Genomic DNA, 15,730 nt, shown 5'->3' with positions numbered 1-15,730 from the left:
CATTTTTTGTCACACTTATATGCTCGTTTGTTAACAACTCAAGCCCCATTTAGCGGCAGCTGGTTCTACAAGCTCACAATGCCTCGCAATGCGACATGTTGTGAGCTTGTAGATGTGCCATTTGTGCAAAAAAACAACAACGTTCATCTTATTTTTTTCAATATTGGCCTATAATGACATGCCCGAAAGAGAGGCGCCAGGTTAAAAGTGGTTATGCACTGTCTTCACACATATACCTGCCTGCTTCCCACAATTCCTCTCTCTCTCTCACACCAACACTTTCTCATAATCAAAACATTTTGAGATACGGATGGCTGTAGCTGAGTGTGTAGAGAGGCCGCCTGGGAAATAGAACGTCCCCAGTTCATGTCCCGGCCCGTCTATGTGTCCCTGAGCAAGACATTTAGCCCCTGGGTGCTGCCCCGGTAGCTGCCCACTGCTCCTGATGCTTAGGATGGGTTAAAGGCAGACTAGGTAACTTTGAGTCTAAATTAAAAAAATAATAATATATATATACACTTATTTAGCATGTTTTCCCTCTATCAGCCACTATATAATTATGCTGCCGTGTTTTCCTGCAGAAAGACACATCCCTCTGGCTGTATTTTGGTTTTGTTCCACTGTTTATGTTGACATTCCACCACGGTTTATATTCATCCCTTGCAGAGACTGAAAAGTCTGTGGGGGGAGAGGGGGGGCTCGGCCGGAGTTCTTAATTAATCCCTTTGAACTTCATCAAAGGGGTTGGGCACTGAGTTGATTTATTGGGCCATAAAAGTGTCAAACTCGTTAGTGCTCTCTCTAATCAATGAATGTATCAAAGACAGCAATCACTCTGATACCTGTCAGAGAGGGGAGGGGAGTGTGTGTACTCACACAGATCTCTGATCCTGCCTAGTATCCCTTTATGCAGATACCACAATTCACTGCATAATATGCAAATACTGCATAAAAGTGCAGACCAAATTATTAATATCATTTTGAGATAACATGCATATCACTTTGAAAAGTCGATGCTGCCTTCCATGAAAGGCAATTCCCAACAAGGTTTTATTTTTGCATCTGTGAAAAGCTCTGTCTTTGTTAGTACTGGAGTATTGGAGAACTGTCTCGTCTCGGTCTCACCTACAATTTTACATGGTATTGATTTGGTCTCGGATCAAGAAAACTGGATTTATTTTGCTGATTTCTGAGTTGAGTTGCCTACTGCAGCTTTAAAAGATTTGCTGTCAATATTTATGGATGCTGTTTTGGTTTTAGTTAATTCTCAGATTTATTCCTGAATTAATTACTTAAAGTAATTATTTTAGTAACTTATGCTAAAACATTGTGCTTGTAGGGTTTAAATTTCATATTGTTTTTCTCTAATTACTACATCAATGTGGTGTAATTTATTTACACATACTTTTGAATACACACCACAGTAGTCCTATCATCATCATCAGTAGTAAGGTTTGACTAAGTCAAAGTCAGTGCAATGTAATTGAACTGTTTCAGTTCAAACACACACACACACACACACACACACACACACACACACACACATGCACACGCACAAACACACGCACAAACACAGTCACAGTCACACACACACACACACACACACGCACGCACGCACGCACGCACGCACGCACACACACACACACACACACACACACACACACACACACGGACACGGACCCTGTATGTAAGAACTACAGAAATATTTGCATGCATGAGCTTGTCAGCATTCAAGCAACTGTGTGAAGAACACAGTGTGTGAAGCTTCTGATTATATGTAATGTTTGCTCGGGCACATACAGTACGTGTTCTTGTGCTTGTACAAGTACTGTATAATGTAGGTCTGTGCGTACACCTGCATTTATGCGATAGAATCTCATTATACATACAGCACAGCAAGCCAGCTGGCATAAGTGATATGGAAGGAGGAGGCAGAGAGCTATGTTGGGAGCAAAAGTGTCAGACACAAGTGAAGAGCAGAGGTGTTTTTGTGAGACTATGCACCTAGCGCCTGTCTCTAGCATTCAGCAAGGATGTTACTGAAATAGACTGTCAGGCAGAGTCTGCAGGCCAGGTGTGAAAACCCAACTCCCAAAGCATGAATTCAATCAATTCAAACGAACACTGTAACAAATGTTGATGCCAATACTTTTGTACTTAAATCAAAATTATAATAATAATTTTGATTACCGTGCTTTTACTTGTAACAGAGTATCTCTACATTGCAGTATTGCTGCTTTTACTCAAGTAAAATATTTGAGTACTTTTTCCACCACTGGCTATACCTCTACATCTATGATGTTAATCCTAGCATTAACATTGGAATAAAGACACAGTGGATTGGGTCTCCGTGTTGTGTTTTCAGATTTAAGAATATTATAAATCATAATTAAAGTAACTGCAAAGGGTTACTGTATAGGTACTCAGTGGAGTTCATATCTCTGCCAAGGAGGCAGCATGTCCATAAAGTACCATGGACCCTGCCATGATGTCCCCTTTGAAGAAAAGGTTTGATCACGTTTGTACAATAAAACAAGATTTCATCATGGTTTAAAATACTACGTTGTTTATTAGCGTAGTTCTGGCCTGGAGGAGATAACGATTCCAACCCTATCGATTTTGCTACAGTTTCCGGCTTGAGCTTTGAGGTAATGTATGTTTTCTCAAATGTTGTGCTTGTGTCAGTGGTGTTACCCTATCAGCAGAAATGTAAATCCTGCCGTATTAAAAAGGCAGTGAACACAATGGATCCAACTGACATCCTTCACAAAGGCATCCACTGCCGCCTGGTGTATGCAACAATTGAAGACATGAGAAGACACAGTATTTATATCTTTTGCTATTGTATGCACTATTGTGGAGTGACACTTAAACTTTTCTATACCACTCTACTCCTCTAAATATATAATGATAAATATTGCACTATCATATCACAACAGCAGTAATGACTTGCCCCATACTCATAATCAAATAATTATCTCAGATTGTAACAGGCGCTAAAAGGTATGATGTGAATTATTCTTCAACTGAGATGTTTACCCTGTCATCCTCAAATGCAAGGCAAATGGATCACTATAAATAAGAACCACAGTTCCCACACACCCCTTCACTCAATTGGAACATTCTCTGCTTTTCTGGACGGGCAGTGACTGTAACATTAAATGTCTTTGTAGTATTAAATAGGTATTTAAAATCGCATCAGGCTCTGAACAGAAACCAAAATAACACAAATAATGGCCTTCTCAGCTGCCATATATACTCTACAACACATGGGTACAACCCTATGTGTTTAACGCACACCGTTTCCGTCTAAATAAAGGTTTTGCTACATTATGTCAGAGCTGAAGGCGCCCCAGCCTTGGAGACCAAAAAACGGAAGTGGTCGTAGCTTGGCCAGGTCAGCCACCAATTGGTTGTTGTCCCATGACAAACCTGTCATGGGAAAATGATACCCAAAATATGACTGCAACAAAACACATCAGCCCTTACCTTCCAATCACCTGGTGGCATCAGTTGGTCAGAGTTTTCCTACAGATAGAGAGAGACAGAGAGAGAGAGAGAGAGAGGAATAATAGAAAGAGAGAACCGAGAGAAAGTGAATGAAATGGAGAAGAAAAGGAACCACATAAGTTTGAATCTCACGTGTTCCCTACACATCACATGGAGTTTCCACCACCGCACCAGAGGACAGAGTGATTAAAGCTGTGAGCACACAAGCTACAAAGAAGAGCAACACAATGATGTGTACAGAAGTCCACATCAGACAAGATCCAGTTTCACAGAATCATCCTCACAGTATGATGATGTTCACCGTCATTACATCACATGCCCATGTATTCAGAAAAGCTTTCAGGATACATGGGCCACTGTTGAGTGTTTTCAGTGAAAACGGGTGTTGAAAAGTTTGTTTTGTCCACATAAATGCACATGCATTATTAATAACTGAGTGGATAAAGATAATCTTTCTGCTAAAATCCATTTGGGAGATTGCATTGTGATTAATTGTAATAATAAGTGTGGGACAATCAGTGTGTTATTTTTTAAATATGACATGTGACCTGTATATGGTAACTGTTGAACACATATTAAATGCTTGAAGAAACAAAGGTTACCTATTTAGCTTGTAATGTATAGTAATGTTTTTTATGTGTTTGATAACCCACGTAGTAAAAAACGTTTTTTTTTCTTTTCTCTACAGTTCTGTGAGATGATTTTGGGGAACTGAGGCCTGTCCCGATCCAGATCAAGCAACAGTCACACATGTTTGTTATGTGTTTGTGTGTCTGCAGGGACAGCACAACCTGTGTTATTTCAAAACTCCACTTGAGTGAAATGACTCCTGCTTTCATCCCTCCAAAGACGTCACAAAAGAACAGGATCACAATCAGGATTAATCAGGGTAATATATCTCACATCCATTCCATATTGGGATTACACATGCAAAGGTTAGTTTTTAGATGCTGGATTCGAAAGGAAATATCTGAAGACATGTCTGAAGAGAAAATAAGTTATAAAAGAAAGGATTGATGAGGAAGAGGAAAATGGGAAGTCAGATATTATTATATTATCATCATCACGGAGAGTGAAACAGAGGTAAGTGTTGTCATTCTACTCGAATGACAAGTGTTGTCATTCTACAGAACAGAAACAAGGGTAGGTCACACCCTTGTTTCACACCTTGAGAGAGGGGTTCAGTATGTCATGCACTCACAAACAGGACATGAATCTGCCCTGAAAAGCAATGAACCTCAAAACATTTTGAAAATGCTACCAGCAGTGAAGCTGCTTGAAATTCAACTGCGGAACAATCCCAATTTCATCATTTTCAAACAGATTCATCACTTCTAGGGCAACTTCATACCTGTGGATTTCATGCAATATGGCTTGTTTGTTCTGGGGGTAAAGTCGGTGAATACAAGAAGGTTGCAGGAGGGTGGTCGGACCAGCAGGTGGCACTCTTCTCACTTGTATAACCCTCATCCCAAATAGTGTATGCAACTGTGGCTTCTCAGCTCATTGAGGAGGCCTTCCATGTAGCTTTGTTGGAGGTGACATTTACACTTTAACAAGCAAAGAGACAAGTAGCTCCCATATTTATGTTAATAAGAAGAGACAGCCTATGAAACAGCATTGACATCACTACAGACTACACATCTACAATGTATTGGGTGGTGAATGAGGCTATGGGAGAAGAAATACAGTGAAGCACTGTGGAGCACTGCCTTTGCAGACTGTTTTGTTCTCTGTTCTTTGTCATGATGTAGTGTTCTTGTGTTCCAATGAGTAGGGCTATTGTGTGTTATGTTTACATTTGAATTATTTTATCTGTTTTGCTAATCTCTAAAGCACTCTGTTTTGAAAGGCTCTATTATACATTAATTGCAAATTATTATAATTATTTTGTAGCCTATTATTATGTTATCTTCTGTGTGGTGGTGTTATGCTCTCTGCTCTCTGCTGAGTGCATGTATCCCGTCCTCTGTCCTGGTAGACTGGTGGTTCTGGTAGTTACCGGGATGACCCCGCTGGTCCGACTGCGGGTTCGACGGAGCCAGTGCCGTGCGATGACATGCCAACCGTGAGAGGGGCGGCTGTGGGGAGGGGGGGTGGTGAGGGGCGCACGACCAGTGCAGGGGAGGGCATTCACACCCCCCGTCGCCTCTGCTCCTCTATCCTGCTGTATCATGAAACAACAAACAAGGTTAAGGACACAGCCATTCATTGACCCACTGGTATCTCAGGCCTGGCCAGACCTCATGTTTATCTTTTCCTTTTATGAGTATAGCACTTTTATGTGAGTGTTTTATTCTGGATAGTTTCTTGTTGGGATTAGAAACTCCTCAGAAGTAGCCTTGGATCAAGACTAGTTGTATTTTATTGAGTTTTACTGACTTTCACTTTCGTAAATGTCAAAATCGATAAAATACATCTATGATAGTCTTCATCTGAGGCTACCTCAGAATCAACATTTGTGTTTGTATCCAAATTGGACAAAATTGTTGAAAATATCATGGGGCAATTTAAAGGATTTCTAGTCACTTGTTTCAGGTAAACTAGTGCCTTGGACAGTGAGGTTGTCTCCATCCAGTTATGAAGGTGTATATCTCTGCACTGAAGACACCTTTTCCCCCATAATTTTAAATCACCAGAGATTATAAATCAGTTGCATCTCCGGCTCAGAATAAGATGGTGCCAAATATTGTCACCTCATTTTGGTGTCCTCACCGACCTTGTACTGTAGGTTTTTACTTTACTGCTACAGTGATGAGGAGTGCCAAATAATTGTATGTATAAGATATGTATAAGATCTATCCACAGTTTCGGCCATATGTTGTATATAATTTCCTGTTAGTGGCTTTATTTTTTGCATTTGTTTACATTTTCACCAAAGCCATTAAAATGTTACCAAACTCACCAGAATAATTGAGTCTGAGACGCTTGTAATCCGTATGCAATATAAATTTGTCCTTTCTCCGGGGACTATTTTTGCAGACTTTTCAAATCAATACAAAAACATAATTTTGACAAAAGAATAACTGTACAATGACATTTAGGGATGACGATCTATGGCGCACGGTGGCACATGGCCTATAATGCAGGGTGCAAGCACAAGCATAGCATGTCAAGATCTCCCCCCTCGCCTTTGCTTCATTCCAGTAGCAGGCAAAAGGTCTGACGAAAGCCATGGGTGAAGGAGAAATATAGAGGCCTGGATGATGGTGATGATATTCAATAAGCTTGTTGGGGTGTGGTGAAGAGATAGAGGACACATTGTTCAGAGTTAACAGTCCTTCAGCTCCAGGGCAAATGTAGAAGTCACTATGTACAGTACCACCGTGAGTTTCTGACATTCAAAGGTCACACACTCATAGTAGAGTAGAAAGCAAGAAAAATAACATGATTGAAAGACACAGAGGAAGGGAGGACCAGAATTTATAACTGGATGTTTGCATACATGCTATATATAAAGCAATTATAAGACTGTGGAGTGGAGTCACGCAAACATAACTTGCCTGATCAGTAGACTTTATACAATACAAGCAGTGAGTCATAATGATCCAGCTTAACCACTTAAACCGTCTATTATTATATGACGTGAGTTGCTGCTATACTTGATGCACTCTTCTTCCCTCTGCACACCAAATGTCTTTGATATAAAACATGCCAATCTACAAGCTCTCAACGTGTTGCAACGCAGTTTTTACATTGGCAATTTTTGCCAATGTAAAGGGCAAGGATCACCACTGCAGTAATTGTATGACTCAGTCAGTTCTTTTGTTTCATGAATAACACTTACTGTCTAAATGCCATCACAAATAATGAACACAAGACCTCACATTTCTGTATTTTGCGTTTTAACATAGATAGACCATAACGCCTAGAAGCCACTTGCTGTAAGTAGCCTAGCAGGTTCTAGTTAGCATTAACCTGTTGATCATAAAACAAGACTAGGACCCCCAATTGATATGAATTTTGTTTTGTTTTATTTCTTGCACCCCAATCTACACTGTAAAATCCTCAATGTTCATTTAATTCTGAGGGCCCTACTTAGACAACCTATGGCGTCTAAAATCAGGGCGCAAAGTTAAGCCACCAATTAAAGCATGACAGATGCTGTGGTGTGTGCATTCCTGGCGCCGCAGTTAGATGGATATTAATCCTGTTAACTGCTGTCCATTGAGCAGAGACAGATAAAGAAAGCCAGGAAGCAATAATTTCATGAGAGTCTTACAGGGTGAGGGGTATTTGAAGATATTCCGTAATTAAGTATAGGCTACTGCTAATTGAAATAAATGCATTTATTTCAACCCCCCCCCCCCCTTTGATTGAGGATAATCTTGTTGTTTTTTAAATGAGAAACAGGTTGTTGCGTTTTTCCACCCTTTGATTGGTGATAATTCCATTAAGCTTATTTTGTAAATGGGAAACGGGTTAGCATTAAACTGGAACCTGCTACAGACACTACACCGTAAAAGTGTTCATAACTTCAATAAAATGTAATGTAATTTAAATGAGTAAATGTTACCCAGATGCATGCTGTGGAAGACACATACTGTTAGGACACACACTAATCAGAATTTGGTTAGTGATACTGTAGTTATTATGACTTCAACATCATCATCACCAACAACAACTACTACTATTACTACTACAATTACTAGTGACAAGTGATATGCATATTCTATCATCTCACAAGCACATACTGTACTACAGTAAACAACCCAGGTAGTAAGAAAGACCTACTGACCATGTCTGAGTCCAGTACTCTCTGTTCAGGTAGCAAGGGCTTCTCCTCTGTGAACTGCTGCTCCTTCATCCCTGCCATCCTTGACAGCAACCTGCAATCACCATAGTAACACACGCACACGCACACACGCACACGCGCACATACACACACACACACACACACACACACACACACACACACACACACACACACACACACACACACACACACACACACACACACACACACACACACAATTATACAATTATATCATTACATCTCTTCCCATTTATTTTGAGATCATGCATGCGAGGCAGCATATGTGTATGGAAATGTACTTACGTGCGTGCATGCATGCGTGTTCGTTCGTGCGTATCTGAGTATGAGAGTGTCTATGTGTGTGTGTGTGCGTGCCTACGTGTGTGCGTGCGTACTTTACGCACTAGCGCGCGTGTGTGTGTGTGTGTGTGTGTGTGTGTGTGTGTGTGTGTGTGTGTGTGTGGGGGTGCGTGAAAGATTGCCTAACAAGCATCCTTATTTGCATTACAATCAATGCAGCACATTCTGAAATCAATTCTGTTTCAATTCAGGTAAATTGATTGACATAATTGAGATCAATAATGATCATTTAATGAAGGCATTCTACCAATCCACATGGAGAAATCGATTCAATCATTCATTCATCCATGAATGTCATACTCAAATGGAATAGTGTGAATAGCTGGCGGTTAAGCATCAGGTGGTGGTTATGGAAGTGCAATAGGCATGACGGGCTGGCTCAGCGCAGCTAAAAGGTTTCCTTGCTTCTCTTCACCAATAGAGTATCTGCATTTCACTATAAAGGCACTAAAGCACTTTGGTTTCAGTATTGGTGATGCTTATAAGCTACAAGTGGGTGGCACAATAACAGTAAAATCATTTAAATGGTTAATTGGGTGTTTTTTCTACACAGCGTCTTTTCTGTGTACTGTATGTGGAATTGGTACAATGGTTACATCTGTATGCGTACAAGTAAAACAATCTAAAATAACTTTATCTCAACCTTACAACAGTTTAACCGCCTGAAAGTGTCCACATTCTGGGCATGTCATAATAGGCGAGCATTCTGCAAAAACAGGCAAATATTCAGCAAAAACAGACGAATATTTTACCAAAAATAGCAGATCTACCACTTGTCTTTTACTCGCAGATCGGCTATTTTCTGCAAAGCGATTTGTTGTAGAGCGGAAAAAGGAGGGTGCAATGTACCGACCCCAGGGGAACCCTGGTCAGCAAAGTATATAGGGTTTAAGTGATTACTTGATGTTCTGAAGAAACAAAATCTCATCATAGATGGCATGAACTGCAAGAAAAGAACGCTGCACATGGCACAGTTGCTGGACATTGCATTATGAAGATAGGCTTGGAGTGCAGATCAGACACTACCTGACAGACAGAGAGGGAGTCTGCATTATTCGTTTTCATAAAATTCTTATCAGTATAACCTTTACCTTCAGACACAAGTACAGAAATATACAGCTCACTGATGAGCTGTGAAGAAACAACATGCAGGCATGCAAATACAAAAATACTACATAATACTAATATGCACACACAGTCAGACTCACAATATGACAGAAAACATGATATGTACTGTATACAGACAAACATATGTGCAAAAACACTCGCACACGCACACACGCGCACGCACGCACGCACGCACGCACGCACGCACGCACACACACACACACACACACACACACACACACACACACACACACACACACACACACACACACACACACACACACACACACACACACACACACACACACACACACACACACACACACACACACACACACACACACACACACACACACACACACACACAGACACAAAGTCCATTTGTGGTCGGACTCACGTCCAGGCTCAATAGTGTGTCAGTACAAGGGCATTGCAAAGCTCTGGTGGCACCACCCCGCTGTCCCAGAGGATCACAGACAATAACATGCCAACACACAAACATACAAGCATTGTTAATCCTGTAAAGCCAGGAGTTAAAGTCCTGCTTAGCAAAGTTTACAATGCACTAGTGTGATGCTGTCCAAAAGCAAGGACCCCCGCTAACTGAACCACATGCGCCCTATTGTACTTCATTTACCGGAGTCCCCCTAGGGGTCTATACTAGGCCCCCTCCTTGTTTCCTGCTACACCAACTCTCTTCGCCGAAAACAGCTGATCTGCAAGCTCACAAAGTCCACAATCCACACGCGTTGTGATTGTGAACTTGTAGATCAGCTACTTTCGTTGAACGTTCGCCCTATATGGACGCTAGGGTTTCATGTAGTTAAGGTTATAACCCACTTCACTTCCACATCACTTCTCCTCTTTTACTCTATGCTTCTCCTTCACTCTTTTATTCAGTTGGTGGCAGATGTCAAAAATAGACAGTGTGTTTATTTATCACTAACAACCTCAAAAAGACTAGAGACAAAGGCCAAATGCCACTTAGTCATTCAAGGCACTTGCTGACTGAGAACCTGTATGAGCATGTGCAAGTGAATCAGAATCAACTTTATTGTCACATCACAGGTTTACAGGTGTAAAAAGTGGGTGACATTTTTATGCAAGCTCCATCGTTTTGCTTGTTTTCAGAAAGAGAAAAAAGAAAGGAAAGCTAGGAGAAAAAGTAAACAGCAGAGAAAATAAATGTCAAGGAGAGGAAAAAATCTAAGATATATGTGTCTGTGTGTGTGTGTGCGTGTCTACGTGTGTGTTTCAGTACTCCAAAGTCCAGTGTAAAAAGTTACCCAAAAGTTCAATATACTGTACGTTTGAACATGAACATGAACATGAAAGACTCCCACACAATAATAGTCTTTGATGCCATTAAGAGACCCTTTCTGTTGGCGCTGGTTTACTAAAAAATCGAGAAATCAATGGCATGCAGAATGTGTGACCACAAAAGTTTTAACCCAAATAAACACCACATTGTTACCCAGGGCACCAGCATTGTTTCTCCCAACCTACACTCATATCATATTTGTAATCTCTACACCAGATCATGGGAATTATTCCGGAATGATGTTTTAGGGAGGCTTTTGGTTGTAACTGCAGTATACTGTACAGTATGAGCAAGAAAATAAGTGTTTGAATATACCATATTATTTCACAATCACAAAAGCAAGTTCTCCTGTACTTTAACTCAATAGATTCGACTGAGCAACTTTCCCTTATAGCTTAGTAATATTTTACCAGTTGTATCTATACTTGGACTCAAGTACTGGGGTTGAACGCTTTGTCCACCACTGGTGTCAACACAAAGTATAATAAACATGCAGCAACATACAGTTGGTCCATTTCTTAGTAGTGTAAGAGGCTATTTCAGGACACACAGTCAGCCACTACAGGGGCATTTTAATCCTTCTGCAAGCTCTGGTCTGTTTCTTCTATATCTCAAATAAAAACAAAACTTTCTATCTAAGCAACAGAACAACTGCTACATTGTTGATGTTCATGTTGCTTGCTGTGACGCACAGGGGAGGGTCTCCACACAATCTTCAATATGGAAAGCACTTTGAACCACAGTCTTTTCACATGAAGCTGCTCAAATGAAAAACCATCCAATGACTCTGTCTCCTTTTCCCTCCTCCTTCCGCATCCCTCCCACTGTAACCAGTTTGCAAACTGTGTGAGCATGACCTTTCCGTGGACAGTTGACTGGCTCAGTGAAAATGATTAATTAGGGAACGGGGGCCAAATACCTCTCGACCTATACCTTCTGTTTGTTCCTGACTTTCTCTCTGGCCCTCTTTCTAGTGTCTCACCTCTTGGGTTTTAACTGTTTATCTGTCGTTGACTGGAAAGAGTACAAGACTAGAAATGTGCAGCTTCTCTGAGCGCAGATCTCTGTCAGGCCTGGTTGCCTGCCCAGGGCTGTGTCAGTCGTGGGGTGCAGCTGTGGGTTGCCACCTTCTATGTGGAGAATAGAAGCTGTAACGTAATGTATGGAGTATCAAAACTGTATTTGACGTCCATTGTCACATGACTCACAAGACCATTTTGCGATATTTTCCATAAGTTCATGACTTGACTGATTATTTCGCTAAATGGGCTCGTCCCGCAGTTTCGAAGCCAATTGTAGCCAATCGGTTGGGATATGAAAAATGTGACTGACTCATCTTGATCACATGACTCCGGAGACAATTTGTACCAATTAGGGCCTACGTGAGTTTTGGACACGATCTGTAGCAGGATTAGCAAAAAGTGTGTTAAAAAAACACAAAATGGTGGAAACTCCTACCAGGCAGAGATGGGCATAGCTATATTGTTATTGTACAACCAACGGTTTAAAAAATGCCCCACCATGAGGCCGATGTGAAAAATATGGGGTAGAGGTTCTTCCTTTGTCTCCTGGGAGTTCATGCCGACCAGTCTAGTGGTGCCTAGCCGTACACAGACAAACAGACAAACAAACACATAGATGGACAGGGGAGAAAACATATTCCCTGCCCGGCAATTCCAGCCTGGTGGAGATAAATATCCTACCCAAGTACAAATAGTTATTTTAAATATTACTCAAGTAGAAGTAAGATAACTTACACAATATGGATTTGAGAAAGCAGGGGTACCACGCCCGTTAAGATCACCCCTCATTGTGCGCTCTCTCTCTCTCTCTCTCTCTCTCTCTCTCACCTACATTTGTTCTGTTCTCTCCAGTGACGATCTGTTCTCTCCAGTGACGATTGCCTCTACCCTCTCTCTCTCTCTCTCTCTCTCTCTCTCTCTCTCTCTCTCTCTCTCTCTCTCTCTCTCTCTCTCTCTCTCTCTCTCTCTCTCTCTCTCTCTCTCTCAGACGGCTTGAAGAGGGTTCAAAGCAAATTATCCACCTGACTGTGTCAGAGCAGAACTGTAGGCTAATCAGCAATTCTGCCTTTCCAAAAGTAGTTGTGAACAATACCTCCCCAAAAACCTACTTGAATAAAGTATATAATTGTTATTGTTAATGTTATTTTAAAATGTACTCCAAAAAGTACAATAAAAGAGCACTTTCTACCCATGTTCGCAGTCTGTCCCTGTTTTTCCCTCCTCTACTCTCCAATATTCTTCATGTGCCTCTTTCTCGCTTCCTTTCTTTTGCTCTCCCTTTCTACTGTATGCTATCTATCACTGTCCCTCTCCGCCTGTAGGCTATTTGTCAGGCTTTCACTGCCATTCTGCGGTCTGTCTCTCCTGTATGTCATTATCTATCTCTCATAGGATCTGTCTGTCTGTCTGTCTGTCTGTCTTATGGCTGCACTGTAAAATCCAGAGTGTTACTTGACTCTCAAAGTGTACAAATGTAACCAAATACATCTGTATTCTCTGGCTCACAACTGGACAAATTAACAATGAGGATTTTACTTGCCTCGTCAATAATTATTGATTTGCGAGGGGAAAAACTATTCGGTATATGACAAAGTATAAATCAGGTTTAAGAGCCACAAATGGGAAGACAAAAAAATGGGTCTGTTTGTTTGTCTGTTTATTTGTTCGGGGCTTATCTCACAAACTGCTGGTCCGATCAGTGCCAAATGTCTTGTGCATGCTGTCATTCGGCCAATGAAGTATATTTAATGTTTATTTTTTGTATTGTTCGTTATCACCGGTTATTTGTCTCTTTTGTAATCTTCTGCTTACACAGGGGCTTCTCTCTCTGCCTCATTCCACCCCATCGTCTGAGCATCTCTTCCCTGGCTGTGCCTGTGACAGCCTTATGTAAGATGGCTGGTCATGAAATCAATTACCATCGCATTACGCTGGCTATATTTGGCCCTGTGACGCCGATGTGGATGCCTGTGGACAGATGCTGCCTCCGTTCTTCCACCTCTGATTGAAAGTTTTGGTTTCCTTTTGGTTTAAGTTTGAATCTGATTCCCGTCATGAGCTCGGTTTCCTGTCTTGCTACACTACTACTGTATCTATCTCTCTTTAAAATTCCAAAAATCGGCATTTTGTTCAAAACGGGCCACTAGTACTACTTTAGATGCCAATCTTAACCAATCAGGTTGGAATATGAAAAGGCGGACAGATCCGTCTTGATCGCATGACTATAGAGGTAATGTGTACCGATTTGCGTGATGTTTGGACAAAATCTGTAGAAGCAATATATAAAAAAACAATTCGGGTGGGGATTCTTCCTTGACCTACAGGGAGTGAGCATGTCCCGGGTTGCGAACCTGTGTCTCCCGTGTGGAAAGCCAACATCTTAACGACTAGCCTAAAGGTAAATTCCCCCTCAGCCAAGGGAAATATTAGGGTCTTGGTCATCAGGCAGAGGTTCTGAGCCACTATTGCTACACGTGCAAAGTTTCCTGGCGATCGGCACACACGGATGGACGGAGAGGGGCGAAAAAAAGTCTCGCCCATGCCTTGGCCTGGTGGAGACAACAAAACAAAACAAAACTAGAAAAAGTGCTCCTCGGAGCACAGGTCTCCGCCAGGTCAGGTAGGCTATTGTGGCCTCCTGGTGGCGCTATAACAGGCCAATGTGAAAAGGGTGCCATTTCTTGTTAGGCCTTGCACGACAATCGGACACTGACTGCATTCATGATTTGAGGCATTTTGTTTAAAACATTTGTTTCGCTAAATTAGACCTGCTGGTGGCGCTATAACAGGCCAATGTTAAAAGGGTGGCATTTGTTCCTCAACATAGTGTGAATGTGCGTGCAAAGTTTGACCGCAATCGGACGGTGCGTTCATGATTTGCGGAATTTTGTTGAAAACAAGGCAATAATGCAAACTTTAGATGTCAATCTTAGCCAATCAGTATGGAATATGAAAAATCAAACACACCCGTCGTGATCACATGACTATAGAGATCATGTGTACCGATGTGCGTAAAATTTGGATAAAATTGGAAGGAGTAGTATAAAATAATATGTTTTACATAAGTCGGCCTCCTGGTGGCGCTATAAAAGGTAGATGTGAAAAAGGCAGGGCAAAGATTTTTCCTCTAGGGAGTGTGCATACAAAGTTTTACACAGATCGGTGCAGTTATAGGTAAAAACACAAATCGGCCTGTTATAGCGCCACCATGAGGCTGATTTGACAAAATTCAAATGGTAGTTCTTCCTCGGCCTAATGGGAATGTGCGTGCAAATTTTCACGGAAATTGCATGCTGTGTTCATGATTTGAGGCATTTTGTTCAAAACGGAGCACTCCTGCAAACTTTGGAAGACATTTTTAGCCAATCAGAATGGAATATGAGAAATCTGAAAGACCCGTTTCGTTTAATGACTATAGAGATACTGTGTACCGATTTGCGTGACTTTTGGACAAAATCTGTAGGAGTACTGTCAAAAAATGTATTTTGCACAAATCGGCCTCCTGGTGGCGCTATAAAAGGCCCATGAGAAGAATTTGGGGCAAAGGTTCTGAATTGGCATCCAGGGAGGGTGTGTGCACAGTTTCGCTGCGATCAGGACAACGGTGCCCGAGATTAGCTGGTCACAGACGGACGGACGGACACACGGACACAC

At 41.5% G+C, this 15,730-nt stretch overlaps 1 protein-coding gene across 3 annotated transcripts in view; it reads right to left on the bottom strand.

Moving 5' to 3' along the window:
- The window catches only part of ndrg4 (NDRG family member 4), a 54,467-nt gene that overhangs the window by 25,154 nt on the left and 13,583 nt on the right, over nucleotides 1-15,730 (bottom strand). For 2 of the 3 annotated variants that reach the window (XM_084059140.1, XM_084059141.1), the window contains exons 2-4: nucleotides 8,249-8,339; nucleotides 5,513-5,677; nucleotides 3,490-3,528 (exon numbers count right to left, since the gene is read on the bottom strand). In XM_084059140.1, coding sequence (XP_083915266.1) covers nucleotides 3,490-3,528; nucleotides 5,513-5,677; nucleotides 8,249-8,326 — 282 coding nt within the window. In that variant the 5' untranslated portion in view covers nucleotides 8,327-8,339. The remainder of the gene's footprint in view (nucleotides 1-3,489; nucleotides 3,529-5,512; nucleotides 5,678-8,248; nucleotides 8,340-15,730) is intronic. The other variant, XM_084059142.1, reaches the window with a different exon arrangement.

Source organism: Gymnoscopelus microlampas (assembly GCF_963454915.1).
Source record: "Gymnoscopelus microlampas genome assembly, chromosome: 6".
Taxonomy (NCBI): Eukaryota; Metazoa; Chordata; class Actinopteri; order Myctophiformes; family Myctophidae; genus Gymnoscopelus; species Gymnoscopelus microlampas.
The sequence above is the reverse complement of the archived record's forward strand: the minus strand, read 5'-3'. Positions and strand labels throughout refer to the sequence as shown.